This window comes from Opisthocomus hoazin, chromosome 1, assembly GCF_030867145.1.
Source record: "Opisthocomus hoazin isolate bOpiHoa1 chromosome 1, bOpiHoa1.hap1, whole genome shotgun sequence".
NCBI lineage: Eukaryota > Metazoa > Chordata > Aves > Opisthocomiformes > Opisthocomidae > Opisthocomus > Opisthocomus hoazin.
In genome coordinates, this window is record NC_134414.1 from 105,406,388 (window position 1) to 105,426,856 (window position 20,469).

Consider the following 20,469-nt stretch of genomic DNA (forward strand, 5'->3'; position numbering starts at 1 on the left):
TATGGTTCCCGCCTGGATGAGGTCCTGTGCAGCCTGGTCTAGGTGACCCTGCTTTGGCAGGGAAGTTGGACTAGATGACCCACAGAGATCCCTTCCAACCCCTATCATTCTGTGATTCTGTATGCAGCTGAAGGTAGCAGAAAGCCTCAGAAGGAGCAGTACATTCGTTCTTTGGCCTGCTCCTTGTTTTGAGAATTTCAGTCATGAAAACCCTCTGGTTTCTAGTCCTGTTACATTGAGTTTGTGGGTAAAGTAATAGTTCTTACTTTAGATTCTCTTAATTTTCTGTTGAAATTTTCTCTGCTAAAGCAGATTTACAGCCATTATTTTCAGTTGAAGGAACTTTCTGGTCTTTCAAAATGAATTTGATTGAAAGGTGTTTTAATTATTCTTCCATGGTGTACACTGGAACATGTAACTTGATTTGACTTTTGGATTTTATTGTCAGTGATGTGCAGCGTCCTGAAGACAGAGAGGCACTTTGCTGCGTTGGTAGCATTCTGATGCATGTCTGGCTTTTCTCAGATTTGACAGACAGGGGTTTGGGTGGGTTTGGCGGAGAGATTGTGTGAGGGGGGTGCTGTTAGCGATACAGTGGTGACCCTCCTATTTCTTGCTTGTTCCAGTTTCATAGGTTCATGGGTGTCTAAGCAATTCTGTTTCTAATTGAAGCATCATGTCACTGTTCTGACTATATTATCATACTGATAAGACATTACATGAGATCTCTGTAAAGCAGTTAACAACAGCCAGCTGAAGGGCAGACATCCCAGACAGTTGCAGCAGCAAGATTTACCATTCCACTTGTTTCAAAAAGTTTAGTTCTTTGCTTTTTGTTTTTTCTGTCATTTTTTCTGTCACTCAGGTGCTTTTTTGTGCTGGCTGACACATTATGATTTGGACATTTGTTTTTTATTTTTTACACTTATCAGAATGATGCTAAGATTTATTAGAACAGGTTCTGTACATTACGTGTCTTCGTATTGTTAGGGGATTGGTCCTGATTTAGAATTTGAAAGACTGGTCAGAGGTTGGTGTTTGGTCTAATCCTTCCAAACCTGTCGCTGAATCACAGGGAGCAGATTATAAACCTCTAAAAACTCCTTAGGAATTTTAACTGTGATTAGGGCTTTGGAGGGGGCAGAGTCCTTCCCAAAAATTGGTGAAAGATCTTAAGCGTTCTTAAAAGACCTGACTTGTGAGAATACCCGTAAGTGGCGATAGCTGCAGTTGGATCGTTAGCTTTTTCTGTATCTAACTTTCTTCAAGTGCAAGTTGTCTGTAGTAGTTAGAGTGAGTAAAGCAAACTTCAGGGTTTGAGAGCTCTCATGACTTGCAGCTATCCTAAAAAAGAAAATCAGTATGTTCAGTGTGCAGGATTGTATTGTGTGAACTGTTGCACACAGTTTTACACAGCATTTCTTTTTATTTTCAAGACTTCATTAGATAGCTTTTGTTTTATTACTATGGTGGAAAAACTAATCTTTCCCAGCAGTCTTCCTCGCCCACCTCCCTCAAACATGGCACTCTGCATTGTTTAGCCTTAACATGTGGGTTTACAGGAATTTAGTGTCCTGCAAATAGTTATTGAAAGGCTTTAAGGGAATTAAAGAAAAAAAGGTACTGAATTTAAAGGGGGTGGGTTGGTTGTTTTCCATATCAAGCATACAAAACATAATTAAACTCTTCTGTCTCACATAATATTTGATCAGATTTGAAGACTGTCAGGTTTTGGAGCAAAAATTCTGGTCAGTATTTTCAGTTACTTCCTACATCACTTAATTTGGCAACTGAGAAAAGAAAAAGCCATCCTCAGTACTGCATTATAAAAGAGTAACACCTTCTTGTGTCCATGCTGCTTCCTTGCCAGTGTTCAGTGTTGACTGAATGCTGCCTTGCCAAAAAAGTAGTTAGGGAAAGGATTGGTTTTGACAGCATTTTTTTTTTTTCTTTTCTTGCAGACTGAGTAAATTTTTAACACCCTTGTAAGTTTGATTGTTTCACATTTTTGTGCCCTCTCAGGTATTTGCTTTGATACACACTTGTAATGCAGTGGTTCAAGAATCCTGGGAAGAAAATAATTGTCTCTCAAGATGAGTCTGTCTTGACAGTTTTCCACAAGGAATACTTACCACTTTTGTACTAAAAAGATCTTAGTATTTGGAGCTGCTAAGCCTACTGAAAACATTTCTTAATGTTTTAACGTTAGCAATGTGAAAGGATGCCAGGTGGACCTGAGGAGCAGCAATAAAGAGCTTCTGAGTTCTGTAATTGGCTGTTGAACTCTAGACTTGTCATAACTATGTTGTCATAGTCACCTTCTAAAATTTAAGAAACTTGGGGGGGTGTGGGGGTGTGGATTTTTTAATAACTTCATAGAGGTGAAAATCTTACTTGAATGTGCTCCATATGTCAAAACTTGTACCAGTACTTTGAGAAGATTTGAAGAGACTTTTAATACAGCAAAAAGGGAAGGTATTTGTACAAATACTTCATCTAGTGAGAATTTGTAGCTTTTGGAGTAGGCAGTTGGACATACATAATGCGGACATTTTCCTTTATCAAGCTTTTCTAACATATCATTTTTAAGGGGAAAACAATACTGGTTAATTTTAAAAACTTCCATCACGCTTTTTGTGGAAACATTTCCATGAAGTATGTAGAAGCTGTCAAACTGGGCAGCCAGCACTGAGCTTTTGGTCTCTTTAGCATATCCTTTGAATGTAACAAGGATCTTCTAACTGTTTATATTGTAATGTTTTAAAGCTTGATGAAAATGTGGTTTCTCTTCTTGCCAGTTCTTTAACACTGTGGTTAAACTGTAGCTTCTGCTGTAATTGTACGTTTATGCCCATGGGTGTGAAATGTTAATTTGTCTTCCAGCTCTATCTTAGAGCAAAACTCCTCTTACTCGCATTTTGTCTCTTAAACTTTTTTGGATTATTTCTTATTTTTTTGTTAATTCTCATGCTTTTACTCTGGCCATAGGTTCTTTAGTAATCAATGTTCATCCACTAGGTAAAACTGCCAGTCAAATCATAAAAGCAAATTGAGCATTGTTTTCCATGTGCAGTTGGTGCCAAACATTGGCAAGTGTCAGTATGTATTATTAGTCAGTTGCCAAGGGCTGCATTTGCTTAATGATCATAACATTACCAAAGATTTCAGTGAGAATAGGTAAGAAAATAAACTTTTTTTTTTACTTTAGTCTACCTTTGTGCTTTAAGGGGGGGTCGATTATGATGGAACAGTCTTACTTCATATGAAATGTTTAACCACCCCTGCCCTGTATAACCACACAAATGTTGAGGTGTGTGCACACAGCAAAATGTCTGTTTTGTTTTACCAAAATTGTTAAGCTGATGCCCTTTTAAAACTCTGAAATGAAAAGACCCCATCTAAAGGAAATCCTTAAGGTAAGTATGGGGCAAGAGCAAGTATCACGAAATTTCTACAAGGCCATGAAATATGCTTTTTAAAAGTAAGGATAAAATACAGTAATGAGTACTTGCATCATTTGGGTCTGTCTCATTGCAGAGTCATCAGCCAGGAGGGCTCAATATGCTGTTCACTTAGTAAAAAAATGTTAGTTTCCAGTACGTACAGAACTGTCATGGTTAAAGACATAGGGGCAAGCTTGAGACTTCTTTCATGTGAAAGGAGAATGTATTGTTGTCCTATACAATCAATGTTCGGTGTATGCAAGTAACTTTCGGGCATTCGGTTTTCTTTACGTTGTGAGTTATTGCCCCTGTTCTGCTGAAACACTAGTTTTCCTGTATATGAACCGATAGCTAGCTTTGGACAATGTTTACTGTAAAACACAGTATTTATTTTCCATTTCAGTTTATGTATTGTTTAATCTAATATGGGATATTGCCACAGGTAGTCACATAATTATTTTTAAATTAGCAGATGCCCTTCCTAGCTCATTTTTTCTCCTCGACAGTCAATAGATGCAACAACAGGTGTGCTGTTAGCACAGCCTAGTTTACTGCGGTTTGCCAAACTGATGCATATATTGCTCTTTTCTGAAGAGGCTGATAGTTGGCTGTAAAGAGGATGCTAAATTTGTTTGTACTTCTAAAAGTTATTGTCAGGTACTGCTGGAGTATATGCATGCTTTTATTTAAATACATACATATAGGCACGTATGTATTTATATAACATCTATTTTCAAATATATATATATATTGTCTCTATATATAACTACATATACTACACAGTTAACCAGCTCAGCCATTTATGTGGAAACTTTGCTTTGATTATTTTTTTAACATGTATAATATATATACACTACATATATAGTATATTTTAATATATAAAGCATAATGTATGTAGCACTGTAATGTATATTATATTTTATACAATATACATTAGGTAGTATATAGCATGTTTTTGTATATATATTAAAAAAAACAACCCTGAAGCAAACTTTTCACCTAAGTTGCATAGCTGGTCAACAGAGGTTGGGAAATACTTTGTGGACTGTAGTACACCCTGAGAGTTAGCTGACTGGAGGTATGGCTGGTTGTTCCTACACAGTATTGCAGGCTGGACTTCCAGGTTTAGAGTTTGATGGCATGAACTCCAGGACGCCTTGTCAGAAGGGTAAACTGGATGGACAAGGCCTTCATATCTTGGTGCCTTTCTTCTAAATGCTCTCCCAGTTTTTGTGGATAGTGGAGTTTGTTTAATCCTCCCTCTTCCTACCTGTGCAGTCTGTCTGTACCTCTGCAGCATTTAATTTAGGATGTTCATTGTGTAGTTTCATTAAGCTTTAATTTAAGATGAGCTTTATACAAATTTGCTCCCAATTTAATATTTTGTATACGAAGTATGAATGTAATATTCTGGTAGTGTGTTGCAGAAAGGCAGCACTCCTTTATCCTTTTTCAGTCTTGCATTCAATCTTATGAATTAGTTGCTGAAACTTTGAAAATACACATAATCTGTTTATTATGATAAAGGCTGTTTTTCTCAAAACATGCATCTATAAACACCGAATAAGCACCTATCTCTGTGGACAAATGACTAAAATCACTGTGTGAATTCTTTTTTCTTTTTTTTCAGCTGCCTTTCTTGGAATAGTTCCAGGTGATGTCTTTTAAGTTTTAAACACCTATTTTTCAGATGGCTAAAGGGGATTAAGTTAGCTGTTATGTTAAATGTGTTATGGCCAAATGTTTTGGCCATAAAATCATACAGTACATATAGTAACAGTAGTAGTGTTCATGTGCAATTTCTGAAAACTGTCAAAATAGGAATATTCCTGAGTGGTACATAAAAGGATTTACATTGAAATAATGACCAGATTTGGTGTCTGAAGAGATTTTTAATGTTGATACTCAAGGTGGACATTTGAATTTGTCCCATAACTTTTTTTTTTACTTTCTGTAATACATTTTCATTGCATTTACTCTTGTCAGAATTTAGGGAAAGTGTTGCCCTGTCCTTGTCTCACAGGTGAGGAATTGGGGAAGAGGAGAGCACAAATGACTTGCAGTGTTACCACTTCTGGTGAAACAGGCCAGAAGGAGCAAGGAACTGAACTGTACTCGTTTTTAAGTCTCAGGCTAGCATTCCCGTTCTCAGGTGTTTGACCCTTAGCAGTGTGAAGGAAGGCAAGAGAGCATGCCCTCTATAAACTCTGCATGTTTCCCTAAACTTCTGCTTGAAAAAATACTTAGCTGCCTAGCAGTCTGCAAGTACACAACAACTGCCATGAGTTTTCCCTCTGTTTGCTGAGTGCAGGTAGAGAATCATCAAAAGTAATGAGTTTAAGCTAGAATAAAATTGGCCGTTATCAGGAGATAATAGGCTAATATAATGTAGAGGTTTTAATGGTGCATATTTATCCATTTTGCTCGTCAAATCAGTAACAGCTACAAAGAAATACGAGATGGACAACCATCTTGGAAAAACTAACTTTGCAAAACACATTTCTGCTAAAATAGCAAAATTTTATTGTTTTCATTTTTATTGATACCTATGTGTATTTCTGTTTTATTTAGAAGGTAAAAGCTTAAACCATTGATCTTTGTAGCATCATTCACATTATTTACAGATTGAATATTTGTTTTAAAACCCAACATAAGAAGCAAGTGCTACATTAAAAACAAAAATACTGAATGGAAGGTTCACTGTTAGAAGCAATCTTATTGTTTAAGTTGCTAAGGAACTGAACAGTTTAAATGTTCTCTGTGTATGTAAAACAATTTCAAAATTGTGAAATCCATCCGTGGCTTGTGTCTACATAAAATATTACAATTTCATTTTTAGAATAAAAAGCTCTAAAATGTGTAATAATTCATTATGAAATTTAATTCTAGTAAGAAAATGATAGCTTCTAATGATAGAAGTATTAGTAATATGGAAGCATGTTTGCTGTTAGGGAATTTGTAGTTTCTAAGCTCATTACTAGGATGATGCTAATGAATGTTACTTTCAAACCCTTTCATTATCTCAAAGCAAAAGAGTAATCCTGAGAGTTAAAAATATGCCTAGGACTGGCTGACTGTGTTTCTAGTAAAGGCTTAAGGTAAATTGCACATAACAGTTGAAATATTTAAAAAAAAAAAAAAAAAGCTTTCGTGTTTATTATTAAAGGTGGCTGTGTTTGTGCTTAATAACTGAATTATTTCAGGAATGTAAGTTATTAAAAAACTTTTAAATCTTTATATTTTGTAGAATCAGCATCTGAGGAGACTGGACAAAGTGCAAAAGTGCTCAGGAGCAGGACATGTATCATTAACTACAAGAAACACATAAAGCTGTCTAATGTGACTGAGAAGAAGAATCCACGCAGATGTGCCACGTTGGCAGCTAATAAGATTAAGATAATGAGCGATACAAAGGAAGAATTGTCAAGCTCAGAAAGTGTTTACACAGTAAAAAAGAACAGAAGGCAGCTTCATGGCAATGTGTCTGCAGCATCCAGGAAGAAACTGATCGGTAACTTGGAGATAGATGGTTGCCTAAAGTCTGAAAATGAGAAAGAACAGTTTTCTGGCAGAAAAAAACTTTCCTGCCCTCAGTCATCTGCTCCTAAAAGAAAATACATTAGTGAGTCTGAGAATGAAAAAACAGAATCTGAGGCAGAGATAAAAATGACTCAGAAGCAGAATGATGATAACCACAAGGAGGCACACAAAACGGTCTGTGCTCCAGCTCTCAAAAATCTCAAATATGACTCTTCAGAGGAGAATGCCACAAATCACAGGATGGAAAATGGGAGAAACTTGGGAAGTTCTAGTCAGTCGACTTCAGCCCACAACCATCGTGCGAGCAACTCTGAAGAGGAGGCAGGTTCTGACTTAGCTAAACACAAAACTAAAAATATCAAAGCACCACCAAACAAAAAATATAGAGGTTCTTTCAGAAGATCAAAATTACTGGATGACTTCAAAGAAACAGCAGAATCCGAAACAGGGGGGAAGAAAGATGAAAAAAGCTCAGTACTAGAGAATGTGGAAGCACCTGGGACTGCAGGAACTTCAAAAGCCAGTTTCAATTGTTCTTCTGATTCAGACTCTGGAACTGATAAGAGTATGTACAGTGATGCCACAGAAACAAGGAAGAGGAGAAGGAAATCGGAAATCGTTAGAAAAGAAATTAGCAATTCCAACCCACTTAAGCCTTCCAGAAGACCCCCGCGAAGGAAACGTTGGAAGCCTAACCAAGAAAATGACTCTGAAGATTTGGATTACGCCAAATACAGAAGAGCTAATCGGCGTTCTAAGATAAGAACTCGGAATGGCGGTAGACGGACTGTGAGATATGACGATTGTGACGACGACGATGATGACAGAGGTTTAGATGATGTAGATGGTGAAACGTAACCTTAAAAGGAAAAGCCAGCCACTTTTTTTTTTTTTAATGGTAATAGCACTAGAACTCATGATGGATGCTGGCTCTTCTTTGTCCTACATTTCAGGGAATATATTTATATTTTTCTATGAAAAAGTTATGAATGTGATTAGATGATGACTTTCTCCTTTTCATATTTTGACTTGCACTTGCCTGCCCATGTAGCAGCATTTAGCACAGATGCCAAAATGTGCCTCATTATAGGGGCAATTTTTTTGTCTTTACTGGTATTTTATTACATATAACGAGTAAAAAGAAAAAAAGTTAAAACACTGCGCAACAGGTTAATAGCAGTATGTTGAGTATTATTGTTATGGGTGCTGCAATGAAATACTACCTAGGTCATACAACATTCAAGAACAGATTTCCAACATCTCTAATGCTGTATGAAATCATATACAATAGTAACAGGCTTATAAAAATAATACTATACACTATAAAAATCTGGCGGATGCTACCATTGCATCAAAAGAGTAATGAACGGTCACTGGGCTAATAACGTTACAGCTCGTGTTAGTACAGATGGTAAATGTTCTGTGCTTCCATTACTGATAACGTGCAACCAGAACCAGTTACCAGTGAAAAAGCATATTTTCCAGCTGAAAAGGCATATTGGTGCCGGTGAAGAGAGGGTGTATGCTGACAGGTAGTACTATCATCATTAATGTGACTTCTATACTGTAAACTTAAGAATATGAAATGCAGGTGAACTCTTGGGCCTAAGGGTTTTTGTGTGTTTTCTTTATAAAATAGAAAAACAAACAAAACACTTGTTCTGTTTTCTTTATGCGTGAAAAGCTTGAGGTGCAGGATTCTTACATTCCAGACCTTTTTGCTGCCTTTCTGTTGTTCTTCCGTATTTAAACTTTTAGGTGCTTTAATGTTAGACTTCTCATTGATTAAACCTTATCAGTTTCTGATTATTGCAGTACATCTCCGATTTTTGAAATGTTTGAGGTGGCTGTGGTTGGTGAGAAATAATTCTTGCGTAGAAGATAGGAGGAATTTCTCCAGGAAAAATGTGTGAATTCATGGCTGGCCACGTATCTGCTACAGAAGGCACAGCACCTCTCGGCTCTTGCCGTGCGTCTCCCTGGAGCTGTTCTGGCGGAAGGCCGATGACCGCTGCCTTCAGTCCCACGCCAGGCGCTTGGTGATCTCCACTCCTTTCCCGCTCCCCGCCGCAGGTTTCCTCCCCCGGCTCTGCGGGTTCTGTTTCGCACCCTTGGTAAGGCTTAGTGACTCCTGACCTCATCGTTTAGTGGGAGAGACATTAGAGTGTTTCATTCATCCTAACCCAGCCATTTAATAATTAATTAATATTAAAATAACCCATTTCATTTTAACTGAAATAGAAAGTTTGTGAATTAGTTTCCCAGCAGATTGGATTGGTAGTAGCATCTGGAAGGGCTTGGGGGGGAAAATATTAAAAGTTAATGCAGCTGCATAATCAGAGTCATTAATGGCAAAACTGCTTGTAGCGAGGGGAAGCGAGGTAAGGGGGAAGGAGTCCCACGCGCTGCCTGCCAGCACCTTTCCAGCAGCATCGCTGACGTTGCGTGCCAGAAGGCATATTTGCCATCACAGCGTTTTGGTTATCTTGTTATTTTTGGTAGCATGTTATCTCAATATAGAGAAATACATTTTTTTATTATTCCTTAAAACTTCTATATGAAGTCTGAAAATAACCTAGTTCATATCATTCTTGCCCCGGGAATTTTATTTAGAGCTTAGTCCTTAATACGGTACAATAGAATTTTGTAAATTGAAGATAACGTGTTTATATGAGTTCTTTAAGTTGGTTTTGAAAATATGAACACAGTCGTGTTTAGTGATGAAACTTTGAGGTGGCTTTATCTTAGCTTTTGGGGGCAACTTTGTTAAAAGAGAGTAAGTCAACTGGTATTTTTATATTATCCATAAACTGAATGCGTTGTTCAGCAGCTGCTTATGATCAGTGTTCTTTGGAGTATAACCTCCAGTATAAGAATAAATACTGGTCTAAGAGCCCGGAATGAACCTCAGAGTTTTTATTAAAGTTTAAAAGGCTAAAATGGGGCTGGCAGGCTTGCATTTCTGATTGGGGCTTAGATGTGAAAAGCTGTTTCTCGCCCCTTTTCAGAGGCTGGTCTGGGTGTGATGGCTGCCCCTGGGGGCCCGCAAGGCTGTGCAAATGCTGTTTGGTGTTTCCTGATTTCATACATCCAGAGGGTTCCAGAGAGGCAGTGGGAGGAAACATGATCGCACTGGGGCTTTTTTTACCCTCTGAGAGTTTGAATTTTACCTTTAAAATTTATCTCACTGAGCATGCTTGCTCCTACCAGAACTGTGGCTCTCTTCAGAAAGCACTCCTCTTGCCTTCCACTCCGCCGTCGCGCAGTTGGTGCCGCCGCCCTGGGGGCCGCACAGAGCTGTAGCGGGGCCCGGCAGAGCGGGGGGGCTGTGGGGAGCTTGGGGGGTGCGGGGGGTGCTGCTGGTGTTCGGAAGCGGGGCCTGACTCCGCGCTCGGGAACGGGCCGGCGGGCGGCGCGGACTGGGGGGAGAACCGGGCTCTGCCGAGGCTTGCGCGCAGAAGCGGACCCAGCAAAGCCCCGACGGGGCAGCGCCCGGCCCGGCCCGGCCCGGCCCGGCCCGGCAGGACGAGGCCGCCCTTCCCGGGGCCCCGGCGGTCGGAGGCCGGGGCGTCCCCCGGCGGAGCCGCGCTCGGAGGTGCCGGCGAGGCGGAGCGTCCCGGCGCGCAGGCGCGCTGCTGCCCGGCGCGGCCATGGCGACTTTCTTCGGGGAGGTGGTGGCGGCGCCGTCCCGCGCCGGCGTGGACGACGAGGAGGCGGCGGAGGAGGCCGGCGAGGAGACGCCCGAGGACCGGGAGATCCGCAGGGAGCTGGAGCGGAAAAGGTAGCGGCCCCGCGGGGCTCCCCGGCCCCCCGCGGCTGAACCCCCGGGCCCGGGAGCGCTGCCCGCTGCCCTCCGCCTCTCTTGCCAGGGAGATCGACGTCGTGTGGAGCTGGAAGCCGGGCGCGGCCGCGGCAGGCCCCGCCGAGGAGCCCCTGGCGTGCTCGGAGTTCGTAGTGGCGGTGGGACATAACGCTGCAGGTGGGTTCTCGGCCCGGAGCAGAGACGGCTCCGGGGTGGCCTTACAGCAGCCTGCCAGTGCCCGAGGGGGCCTGCGGGAAGATGGAGGGGGGCTTTTCACAAGGGCGTGTAGTGATAGGACAAGGGGGAATGGCTGTAAACTAAAAAAAGGCAGATTTAGACTAGATACTAGGAAGAAACTCTTCACTGTGAGGGTGGTGAGGCACTGGCACAGGTTGCCCAGAGAAGCTGTGGCTGCCCCCTCCCTGGCAGTGTTCGAGGCCAGGTTGGATGGGGCTCTGAGCAACCTGGTCTGGTGGAAGATGTCCCTGCTCATGGTAGGGGGGTTGGAACCAGATGATCTTTAAGGTCGCTTCCAACCCAAACCATGCTATGATTCTGTGGGTGCGAATGGCCCAAGGCTCAGCAAGGCCGTCGTCCCGTTGCCGGGGCTGGGTTTGAGGAAGCGGGAGGGTGGAGGAAGATGTAAGTGTGGCGGGACGCGTCGTGGGCTGCCTTGGGGCTGGTCTCCACCATGGGAACGGCCCTGGAGGGGGTGCGGGCCGGCGCCGCGGGAGCGGGGTTTGAACCCCAAGGTGGCCGGGCCGGCCGCGGAAGACCCGGTTTGTCTGTGCGTGTGAAACGCGGGGTCTGTGGCAGCTGCTGCTCCTGCTGTCAGATCCTGCTGAAGTGATGTGTTCCCGTTGGAAGGGCGGAAGCGTAGGATGCTCTGGGTTTTGGATTTTAGTTGGGACAGCCCCACTCTTCCTTTACCTGACTTCTGTTGGGTAGGCTTTCCTGGATCGTTTGTTCATCGACAGAAGTTTCCTTCTAATAATAGCAAGTTGCTCAGTGCAGTCTAGTGTTCTGAAATGGGGACTTGTCATAGATGGAAAGTTATGGGGCAATAAGCTGTAATTTTGATTTGTAGTGAACAGTGGTTTTTTTTAAATTTTTTCTTGAACAGTGAGTCCGTTTTTCACATTCTGATTCCGCACTTGTTCAGAGTGCCCTCTTTTGAGGTGCCTGTTTACTCAAGATGCCTAGGGTCTTGGAACGCCCTCTCCCCTTCCCGTGCACACTTACCAAGGGCTTGAGATTTTTAATAGCTCTTTCCCTGACGATATAAAGAAGCTTAAAGTCTTCCTTACGTTTAAGTCACATCGAGATGACGTTTAGATGATGTCTAGGTTAACTTAGATAACTTGTTTTTTCTTTGTTCAGGTTTTTCCTTGAAAAATGGTTATGGGTATTTTAGATCTGTCTCCTGTTTAACAGTAACTTTTGACAGGAATTTTATGAACATTTGATTTAGGATCTGTTTTTGCCACTAAGTCATGCATACTCCTGTCTCTGCTTCCTGGAGCCAGTGTAATACTTCTGCCTTGCTGTTTGCTGGTTTGGTAATTTTCTTTTTTTTTTTTTTTTTCTTCCATCTGTTATATCTGATATGTCAAGTAGTATTAGAGATTTAATATTTACATCCTTAGTGTGTACTAAAGGAATCCAAGTTGACCATAGTGATGTAATTCCTAATAATACATTGGTTTGATGTTAGGGATCTCTGTATGTAGAACTGCTCTTTGTCTTTCAAGTCTTGACACGGTGAGGTTACTCACAATCCAGATCTTTGCTGGATTTGGTCAATAACTGTATTTTGATAAAAATAAATTACTACTTTTTTTTAACTTGAGATTGCAAAGAAATAATCTCATTGAGTTTGGGTATTTATTTGTAGAACAGAGATTTTATTCTTTAGAGATTAACAGTTTTTATTGTTTTTTGCAGCTTTCCTGTCGTCTTTTATTCTGGATTCTGTATGTTGGGAAGTAGTTGGAGTTGTGAAGCTGTGGAATGAGTGGTGTCGAACATCCAACACAACGAATGTCCTCCCAACAGATTCTTTCTGTTTGTTCTACAGACTGATATCAGATCCGTCAGTAAGTGACTTGCGCATGAATTCCTCCATATTTTAGCTTTCTGAAAAAGAGAGCAACCTTCATCCACCCCCCTGCCCTGCCCTGCCCAGGGCAAGCGAAGCATTTAAGGCTGCAGTATTCTGGATTAATCTCGTAAAAAATCTGAAGGGTCGTTGTGCTCGCTGAAACTGTTTGAACTTCTGGTGTGTGAAGCTGAGGACAAAGAAGGTGTATGACAGCCTGATTGCTTCACATCAGTTGTGAGTGAAATATTGTTGTTGAAATAAGTGTTGAGGAAGCCCAAGAAAACTGAGCAAGTCATTGACTGCAGTCACATCATCTTTACACGTGATTAAGAGCTGTTGTTGTGCTCTTTAAACCACTTGCTTATGCAACTTCTTATTTTTTTAAGGTTTTGTTGTGCCAGTGTAGTTGCTACGTTGCTGAGGATCAACAGTTCCAGTGGCTTGATAAGGTAAAACTGGCAAGACAACAAATTGAGAAATGAAGCCTTAGGGGTGCTGTGTAATTTGTTACTGGATGCTGCCAGTGGTATCTGCTGCAACTTACCAACTTTGTGCAATTACTTCTTTTGGACAGTTTCAATTTTGTTGCACTTCACTACGTTCCAAACCATTTTCGTCTTTTACTTAATTTTTCTATAGCTTATTTCAACTCTGAGGGAATCCTTGCTTAAAAAAAACAACCTAACTGCATTTGTACAGCTGCCAAAAGATCGCCAGACAAACCTGTTACGAAACTCATGATGGACGGTATCTTTACTAGTGGGTGCGTTCTGTCCCTTTCATAAGGAGGAACTCTAAAGGAAGGTGCCTCCAAAGCAGTGTCTCTCCCGTTTGTTCATAGACTGAGTTTGCAAAGTGCCTTACCCCAGCATCATTCAGGTACATGAGCGCTGCTAGGTCATTCAGGTCCCCCCGAGTATCATCATCTTGATTTCAGAAAGATAAAGTCGCAGGGAGAACATTCTGGCTGTTGATCTTCTGTATGGATCTGGGTCACTGCTTAGCCTCCAGGAAGTATGGCTTGTTTTGTCTTGCTCTCTGTCTGTCTGCTAACCTGCCTTCTTTTAAATCTCCGCTGATCTGATGAACAAACAGAGATTCTGAAGCTGTGAAGTTACGCTGAAGTTGTGTAAGGCTGTGGCTAGAGAGACAGAGAGGGAGATGAAGAGCAGTGTGTCCTGTCTGTCCTGTCCTGTCCGCTGAGAGCGAGCCCTCAGCGTGAGCTGAGTGGTGCCTGCTCAACCCAGCCTGCCAGCCGGCCCAGCCAGTGCACGAAAAGGGCTGCTTGGCTGTGAGGGGGAGCCATGCGAGCACCTCGGTGCGAGGGAGCCAGAGAGATTTTGAGAAGGCAAAGAGGATAGGGTAGGAAGGCTCTGCAGAGGGATCTGGACAGACTGAATCGATGGGCTGAGTTCAACAAGGCCAAGTGCCAGTCCTGCACTTTGGTCGTAGCAACCCAATGCAACGCTACAGGCTTGGGGAGGAGTGGCTGGAAAGTTGCCCGGTGGAAAAGGACTTTGCAGTTGTTAGTCAGCAGCCAGCTGAACATGAGTCAGCAGCGTGCCCAGGTGGCCAAGAAGGCCGACCGCATCCTGGCTTGTGTCAGGAATAGTGTGGCCAGAAGGAGTAGGGAGGTGATGGTGCCCCTGCACTCGGCACTGGTGGGGCTGCATCTCGAGTACTGTGTTCAGTTTTGGGCCCCTCACTACAAGAAGGACATTGAGGTGCTGGAGCGTGTCCAGAGAAGGGCAACGAGGCTGGTGAGGGATCTGGAGAACAGGTCTTGTGAGGAGTGGCTGAGGGAGCTGGGGCTGTTTAGTCTGGAGAAGAGGAGGCTGAGGGGGGACCTTATTGCTCTCTACGACTGCCTGAAAGGACGTTGTGGTTAGGTGGGTGTTGGGTCTCTTCTGCCAAGTAACTAGCTATAGGATGAGAGGCAATGGCCTCAAGTTGCGTCAGGGGAGGTTTACATCAGATATTAGGAAAAGTTTATTTACTGAAAGAGTGGTCAGGCACTGGAACAGGCTGCCCAGGGCAGTGGTAGAGTCCCCATCCCTGGTGGCATTCCAAAAACATGTAGATGTGGCACTTTGGGATATGGTTTAGCAGGCATGGTGGTGTTGGGTGGATGGTTGGACTTGATGATCTTAGAGGCCTTTTCCAACCTGCGATTCTATTAGGATAGAAATCTGAAGTAACTTCGCTGAATGATACAGGGATTTCAGACCCAAGTTTGTGGAGAACTAGCCTTTTGTGGTTCCATGGCTTGTTGAAGAGTTTAATTCACTTTGGGGATGGGGTGATGGTTCACTTCGAAGTTTAGAACCCCTAAGACCTACAACATTTTGGTTTTGCTGTATTCCACACGTTACTGCACTTCATTTAAACTGGGATTACGAAAGAAATATGGTTGTGGTTTTGCTGTCTTCGCCGTTTGTGTTTTTCCAGCTGTTTGTGCATATGTGCTACTTCAAATGTGGGTGTTTGTGAACAGTAGGAGTGCACAGTTTTAGCAAGTCAATGTTCTTGCGTATTTTTAGACTTCATGGTTATCGGTATTTTTAAACATACAGCAGAAGTGTGCTGGTAATCTTTTGCTTTTAGTGTGAGTTACTGTTCGGTATGCTTCATAAATTCTGATTTGCTGAGCATCTTCACAGTCTCCGTGAGTCAGGCTTTTACTTCTGTATGTGTTTTCTCAGTAAGTGGTCACTGACAAAATGAGAACATACAGACTAAAGTTTCGGAGTAGTGCACACCAGCCAGTGTTCCCAACAAAGTAAATATACTGTAAATTGAAAATATGTGTGCTTCTGAAAAGTTATGTCAGTTTTATGTTACAGTGGTAACACGCTGGTGTGAGGGAACGGTCAGCTTCCCTGCTGTGATTGGTACCATATACAGAAACAGGCCAGTTTCTGTAGTGTTTACCAACTTCCCTGTTTCCTTATTGATGATAAATCTGAAGAGGGCAGCATAAAGGGAGGGCGCAGGTTTGTCGTGCTTCTCCTCGTTTTGACATACATTCTTTAAAAACAGTGGCAGGCTGTGCAGCAGGCTGGTGTCTTGTGACGGCATGCAGTGGATCAAAAAATACATTTTCTGCAATGCTTTTGAAACTTGGTTCTTTGAATTTGAAGAAGGCTGTGGAAAAATTAAGGTTCTCTTTCTCAATTCAGCTTGAATATAATTAAATAAAAACTATTTAAAATGGAGACTCTTTGTACGTACTGTAAGAACATCTGGGGAGCACGATCTCAATTTCAAACGTCTTGCAGCTTAGCAAGCTGCCTGCTTGTCGTAAGCAGCCTGGTTTTATTTGGAGTCCCTTTTCTTGCTACAGTCACCATTAGCAAAAATAGTAAGACTTAACATATTTACAGGTGAATAGAAAGTGCTAAAAACCTAAAACCTCTCCAGAAAATCAGTCGACTTGGTAAATAAGTTAGCTGTTCTTTTGGGATTTTTCATCTCCATCTCAAGAGCAGTGCTTGTGAAGTTTCTGCCTGAAGGTTGTGATTCCAGTTTTAGCTAGTCCTGCAAACGTATCGTTTGCCGTCTGCACCAAAATTGGAATGGGTCTTTGTTTTTATGCTGTTATTGTGAGAAGATAAATTTTGCTTATGTGTTAACATTTTTATTTCAGGTGTTCGGCTGTATGCGGAAGGAGGGCTTGCAAGTAACCGTTCTTTCCACGTGTCCTGTAGCTGATTATAAAACTCAGGAATCCACTTTAACACTTCCGTGTCCGTTTCTGAAAGCCTTGAAGACAAAAGAATTCAAAGAGCAGGTCTGCTGCCCACTGCTGGAACAACCTAATATTGTGCGAGATCTTCCTGCTGCTGGTATGTTCCAATTCCAATTATTTACAGGGCTGCTGGTGGCAACGGAGAATTCACTTTGAAGAGTGCAATTAGGATTTTTCTTTAATTGTGTGAACAGGCTAATAAGTTAGCATTTTGAAAATTAACTCCTTAAAGCTTGACGTTTTACATGTTGCCCTGTAAAATAGGGACAGATTTCAAAACCACCCATAAATGCTTTTACCCCTTATGTGTGGAACATAAGTACTACAAAATCTTCAGTATAGCCTTACAAAGTATATTGTACATTGGAGTTTTTGGGCATTTTACTTACGAACTAAATATGTTTTATTACGAGTTATTTTCATCTGAGCATCCAAACTGAGGCTCACAAACTCCTTTCTGCCTGTTACAGGTAAAGTGTGGTTTCACAGTGCTACTGATCAACCTCATGTAAAAGCTAGGTTCAGGTTTATTATGTAATGTAATGAAACCGCACAGCTTTTCTTTGTAGAGTACCAAGTTAGTGGTGGCGTCATGAGGGAAACTTGTCTGGCAGGAGCTAAAAGTGGATGATTGTTTCTAGAAGAAGTTTTATTTTTTTTGCACTTTGTTTTGAGTTTTTATGTTTGGTTGTTTTTTGGGGTTTGGTTTTGGTTTGAGTTTTGTTTTTGTTTTTAACAGAAGCTCATACTATTTTTGTTTACCAATAATGTACAGTTTCCAGTTAAGGTATTTACCAGGAAGAAATACCAACTGCATTTTACTAATTTTTCGTGGTTAATTTTCTTGTGTGCGTGAGGAATGAGGGATGACTGGTCTAGCAGTCGGGATCCTGAGTAGTTAATTTATGAAATTCCATGCTTTTGAATTTCTGGCCAGAACAAATGTGATTTTACACACAGAACTGAGATTCCTTCTCTGCTGAATGTAACACACATTTTGTTTTGACTTGTATTTAGTTCTGAGTTACTGTCAAGTATGGCAGATTCCCGCAGTGTTGTATCAGTGCTACACTGATGTCATCAAACTGGACACGGTTACGATTGAAGCGTTCAAGCCTCTGCTTTCTTCAAAGATCCTAAAGAGTTTAGTCAAGGTAAAATTTTGTATTTTTGGTCTGTCTTTCATCTCTTGCACTCTGCTGTTGGTGCGCCGCTGTGAGGATTCCACCTGGAAAGGCTGATGTATCGGATGTGCAGAAACGCACAGACTTTGTTGGCAGAGGACTGATTTCTAGTGTAGCACCTGCTGTAACTGTTGACATCTGTTCATAAGTTGCTTAGAAATAATGAATCTGCAGCTTCCCTCAGGACTTCATTTTGACTGTTCAGGCTCTTGCAGTGGTATTAATATATTGGGGAGTAATTTCTTGTGATTGTTTAAGCTACAAGTTTTCTTTGGAGGTGTTAAAACCTTTAAGTATATGTATATCTGTTTTTAACATTCTACATTCATATGCAAGATTGCCGTGTTCTAGCTTTATGTCTGCCTGTCTTGTACAACACGTGAAAGCTTCTTAAGAAATTCATTTTGACTTAAAACTTGTTTCTGGAATTAAAAGACTGAATTTCTAAAGATGATTCTTAACTGTTTTGCACTAATGAAGCAGCTTTGAAATCATGGCATTATAGCTACCGAGGTGAATGTTTCGCTTCTTTCTGAAGCGGTGTTTGCTGAAGTACAGTTGGTTCAAAGCGCTCTCCTCAGTCTTGCCAACTGAACTTAGATTTAAATGACGGAAGAGGTTTATGTGTACTGAAGTGTTTATTTCAGCTTTAAATGTGGGAATTGTGAGTTAGTTTTCATTACAGCTTGTATTGATCTGCTAAATAAGTCTAACAGGCTAGTACATAAATGTTTAATCTCTGAAGGAAAACAACAGCAACTATGGAGGCTCTTCCTCTCATATAAGCGAGGAGGAATGCCAATTAACAAATCCTGTTCCATGGCTGAACTGCAGATTCGTTTGGAGCCTTCAGCGGGTCTCTGGATGCCTTCATTCGGAAGACCCGAGTTTTGCTCACAGTTAACACTTTAATCAAACTGATACTCAGAGCAATAAAAATCGGAACAGAGGACAATGAGGCTTTCTTGTTTTGTTCTGTTACCGGCAATGTAGCTAATGCTGATCCTCTCTTCCTTTTCCTAGGATGTGTCTGAAAGCACAAAGATTTTGAAGAAGTTACTGACAGCCAATGAAACTCACAGTAATATCTATATCTAAAGAGGACATTTGTGACACAGACTGCACTTTCGATAGCTCCAGTTTCTTATGTAAAGGACATTTGGGAATTGCAGTTGTTTCCTTAACAGTGGAATAAATACCAGTAGATTTTTACTTCTGCACTCATTTGTGTTACTTTCAGATTCATCACTACAAACACACATATTTCTTCTGCATCGCTTGGGAGAGATTCTTCTGGAGTGGTTTTAGGAAAGATATCTTGAATATGAAAAGCAACTTCTTTTTTTCCTCCTGAAGAGATTGTCTTGTCTTAAATGTATACGTAGAAGAGGAAATGCAGTTAAGGAACTCTGTCTGTATCTAATGAGAACACCTATTTTATACTTTATTTTGAGACAAAAAAAGTTTTCCTAATACTTGATCCTCTTTAAAGATTTGTCTGTGAAGGAGAAAATACACTCTGTATCTCTTTACATACATAAATATGTGTAATTTTATGTGTGTGTATGTATGTATTAATGATACATATATATGCATGTGTGCGCATACATTTTTTTACATATGTGGTGATACAGAACACAGTAAAGTATGGTCAATATCTTTAAAAGACTTACTGATGGAAAATAATCTTCGGCTTGCTTTTCGAATTAGTAGGGGACAGGAATGTGGAGCCGTTTCGTGCTGTGTGGGCGGGCCGTGACTTGGATTCACCGAGTAGATCGTCACAGGCGTTGATGACGCTGCTGCCTGCAGATCTGTCGGGAAGAGAGATGCGCCCGTGTTCAGCAGTGCCTTGCTGAGAGCTCGCCTCGGTTGGCAGCTTCAGCTCCAGCCCTTGACTGGGCACCGCAGAGGGGCAGGAGCGTTCCCCTGCTGTCAGGTTTCTGGCAGTGGTGGGAACCTCTCCCGGTGCAACGGGGTGGTAGGCTCGCAAGGTGCTTGGGCTGGATTTGCTGGGGCAAACAGATTTAATCTATCTGCTTTAAAACTCTGAATTGCTGGCAACAGTAGGAATAGTACAAGGCCTCTTATGCAGAGTACGTGATTTTTAGAGGAAAGTAAAAGTTCAGGTTTTACAGTGTCTCAAAAAATTCTCTGAAAGTTGCTAACAATTTCAACAGCGTATTGAAAATATTTATTAGGATTGGCATGCAATTCTGACTTCTATATATCCTCTGTTTAATTTAACATTTTGTTTAAGAAGATGGTGTTAAAGATAGTATTTCTGTTGCTACCAGGTAGTTCACTGGTGGTGTCACTGCACAGAGATCTTCAAATTGCATGCAGCTTCCAAGTCCTCTGCTAAGTTTAACTTCGACTTAGATGCCCAGTGGACATTTTTGAACAGTGTCTATCTTTAACAGAACTGTCATCCCTTCAGGTTTGAAAGCGGCCAGCTTAGTCAACGTCCACTGAAGCAAGTAACTCCTGGCTTCAGCAGTCCCACTTCTGCTTTCGAAAATGTTTAACTGCACGCTGCACTGCAGTTTCAGCGGTAGCAGAATATTCTTGGTGTGGATATCAAGTTGCGTATCAGTTAAGACATTGATTTGAATTTCTGTTAATATAATTAAAGATAAGGAAGCGACTGT

General features: G+C 41.5%; 2 protein-coding genes across 4 annotated transcripts in view; both read left to right on the plus strand.

The window, feature by feature from the left end:
* The window catches only part of BRWD1 (bromodomain and WD repeat domain containing 1), a 61,680-nt gene extending 51,887 nt beyond the window's left edge, over positions 1 to 9,793 (plus strand). Inside the window, exons 41-42 of one of the 2 annotated variants that reach the window (XM_075431898.1) lie at positions 5,074 to 5,097; positions 6,691 to 9,793. In XM_075431898.1, coding sequence (XP_075288013.1) covers positions 5,074 to 5,097; positions 6,691 to 7,841 — 1,175 coding nt within the window. In that variant the 3' untranslated portion in view covers positions 7,842 to 9,793. The remainder of the gene's footprint in view (positions 1 to 5,073; positions 5,098 to 6,690) is intronic. The other variant, XM_075431904.1, reaches the window with a different exon arrangement.
* Positions 9,794 to 10,589: 796 nt separating this feature from the next.
* On the plus strand, positions 10,590 to 19,030 carry PSMG1 (proteasome assembly chaperone 1). Of its 2 annotated transcripts, XM_075431919.1 has the most exons (7): positions 10,591 to 10,764; positions 10,853 to 10,962; positions 12,730 to 12,881; positions 13,273 to 13,335; positions 16,533 to 16,731; positions 17,652 to 17,788; positions 18,842 to 19,030. In XM_075431919.1, the coding sequence occupies exons 1-7, from the start codon at positions 10,634 to 10,636 to the stop codon at positions 18,914 to 18,916; spliced, it is 867 nt and encodes a 288-aa protein (XP_075288034.1). In that variant the 5' UTR covers positions 10,591 to 10,633; the 3' UTR covers positions 18,917 to 19,030. The 2 variants fall into 2 exon arrangements, with proteins under 2 accessions (XP_075288041.1, XP_075288034.1); XM_075431926.1 differs by lacking the exon at positions 13,273 to 13,335 and having other exon boundaries at positions 10,590 to 10,764.
* Positions 19,031 to 20,469: the final 1,439 nt, after the last annotated feature.

Coding starts and splice junctions, on each gene's coding strand:
- PSMG1 (XM_075431919.1), top strand. CDS start 10,634: ATGGCGACTTTCTTCGGGGAGGTGGTGGCGGCGCCGTCCCGCGCCGGC. Junction 10,765..10,852: donor AGGGAGCTGGAGCGGAAAAG/GTAGCGGCCCCG, acceptor CTCTCTTGCCAG/GGAGATCGACGTCGTGTGGA. Junction 10,963..12,729: donor GGTGGGACATAACGCTGCAG/GTGGGTTCTCGG, acceptor TGTTTTTTGCAG/CTTTCCTGTCGTCTTTTATT.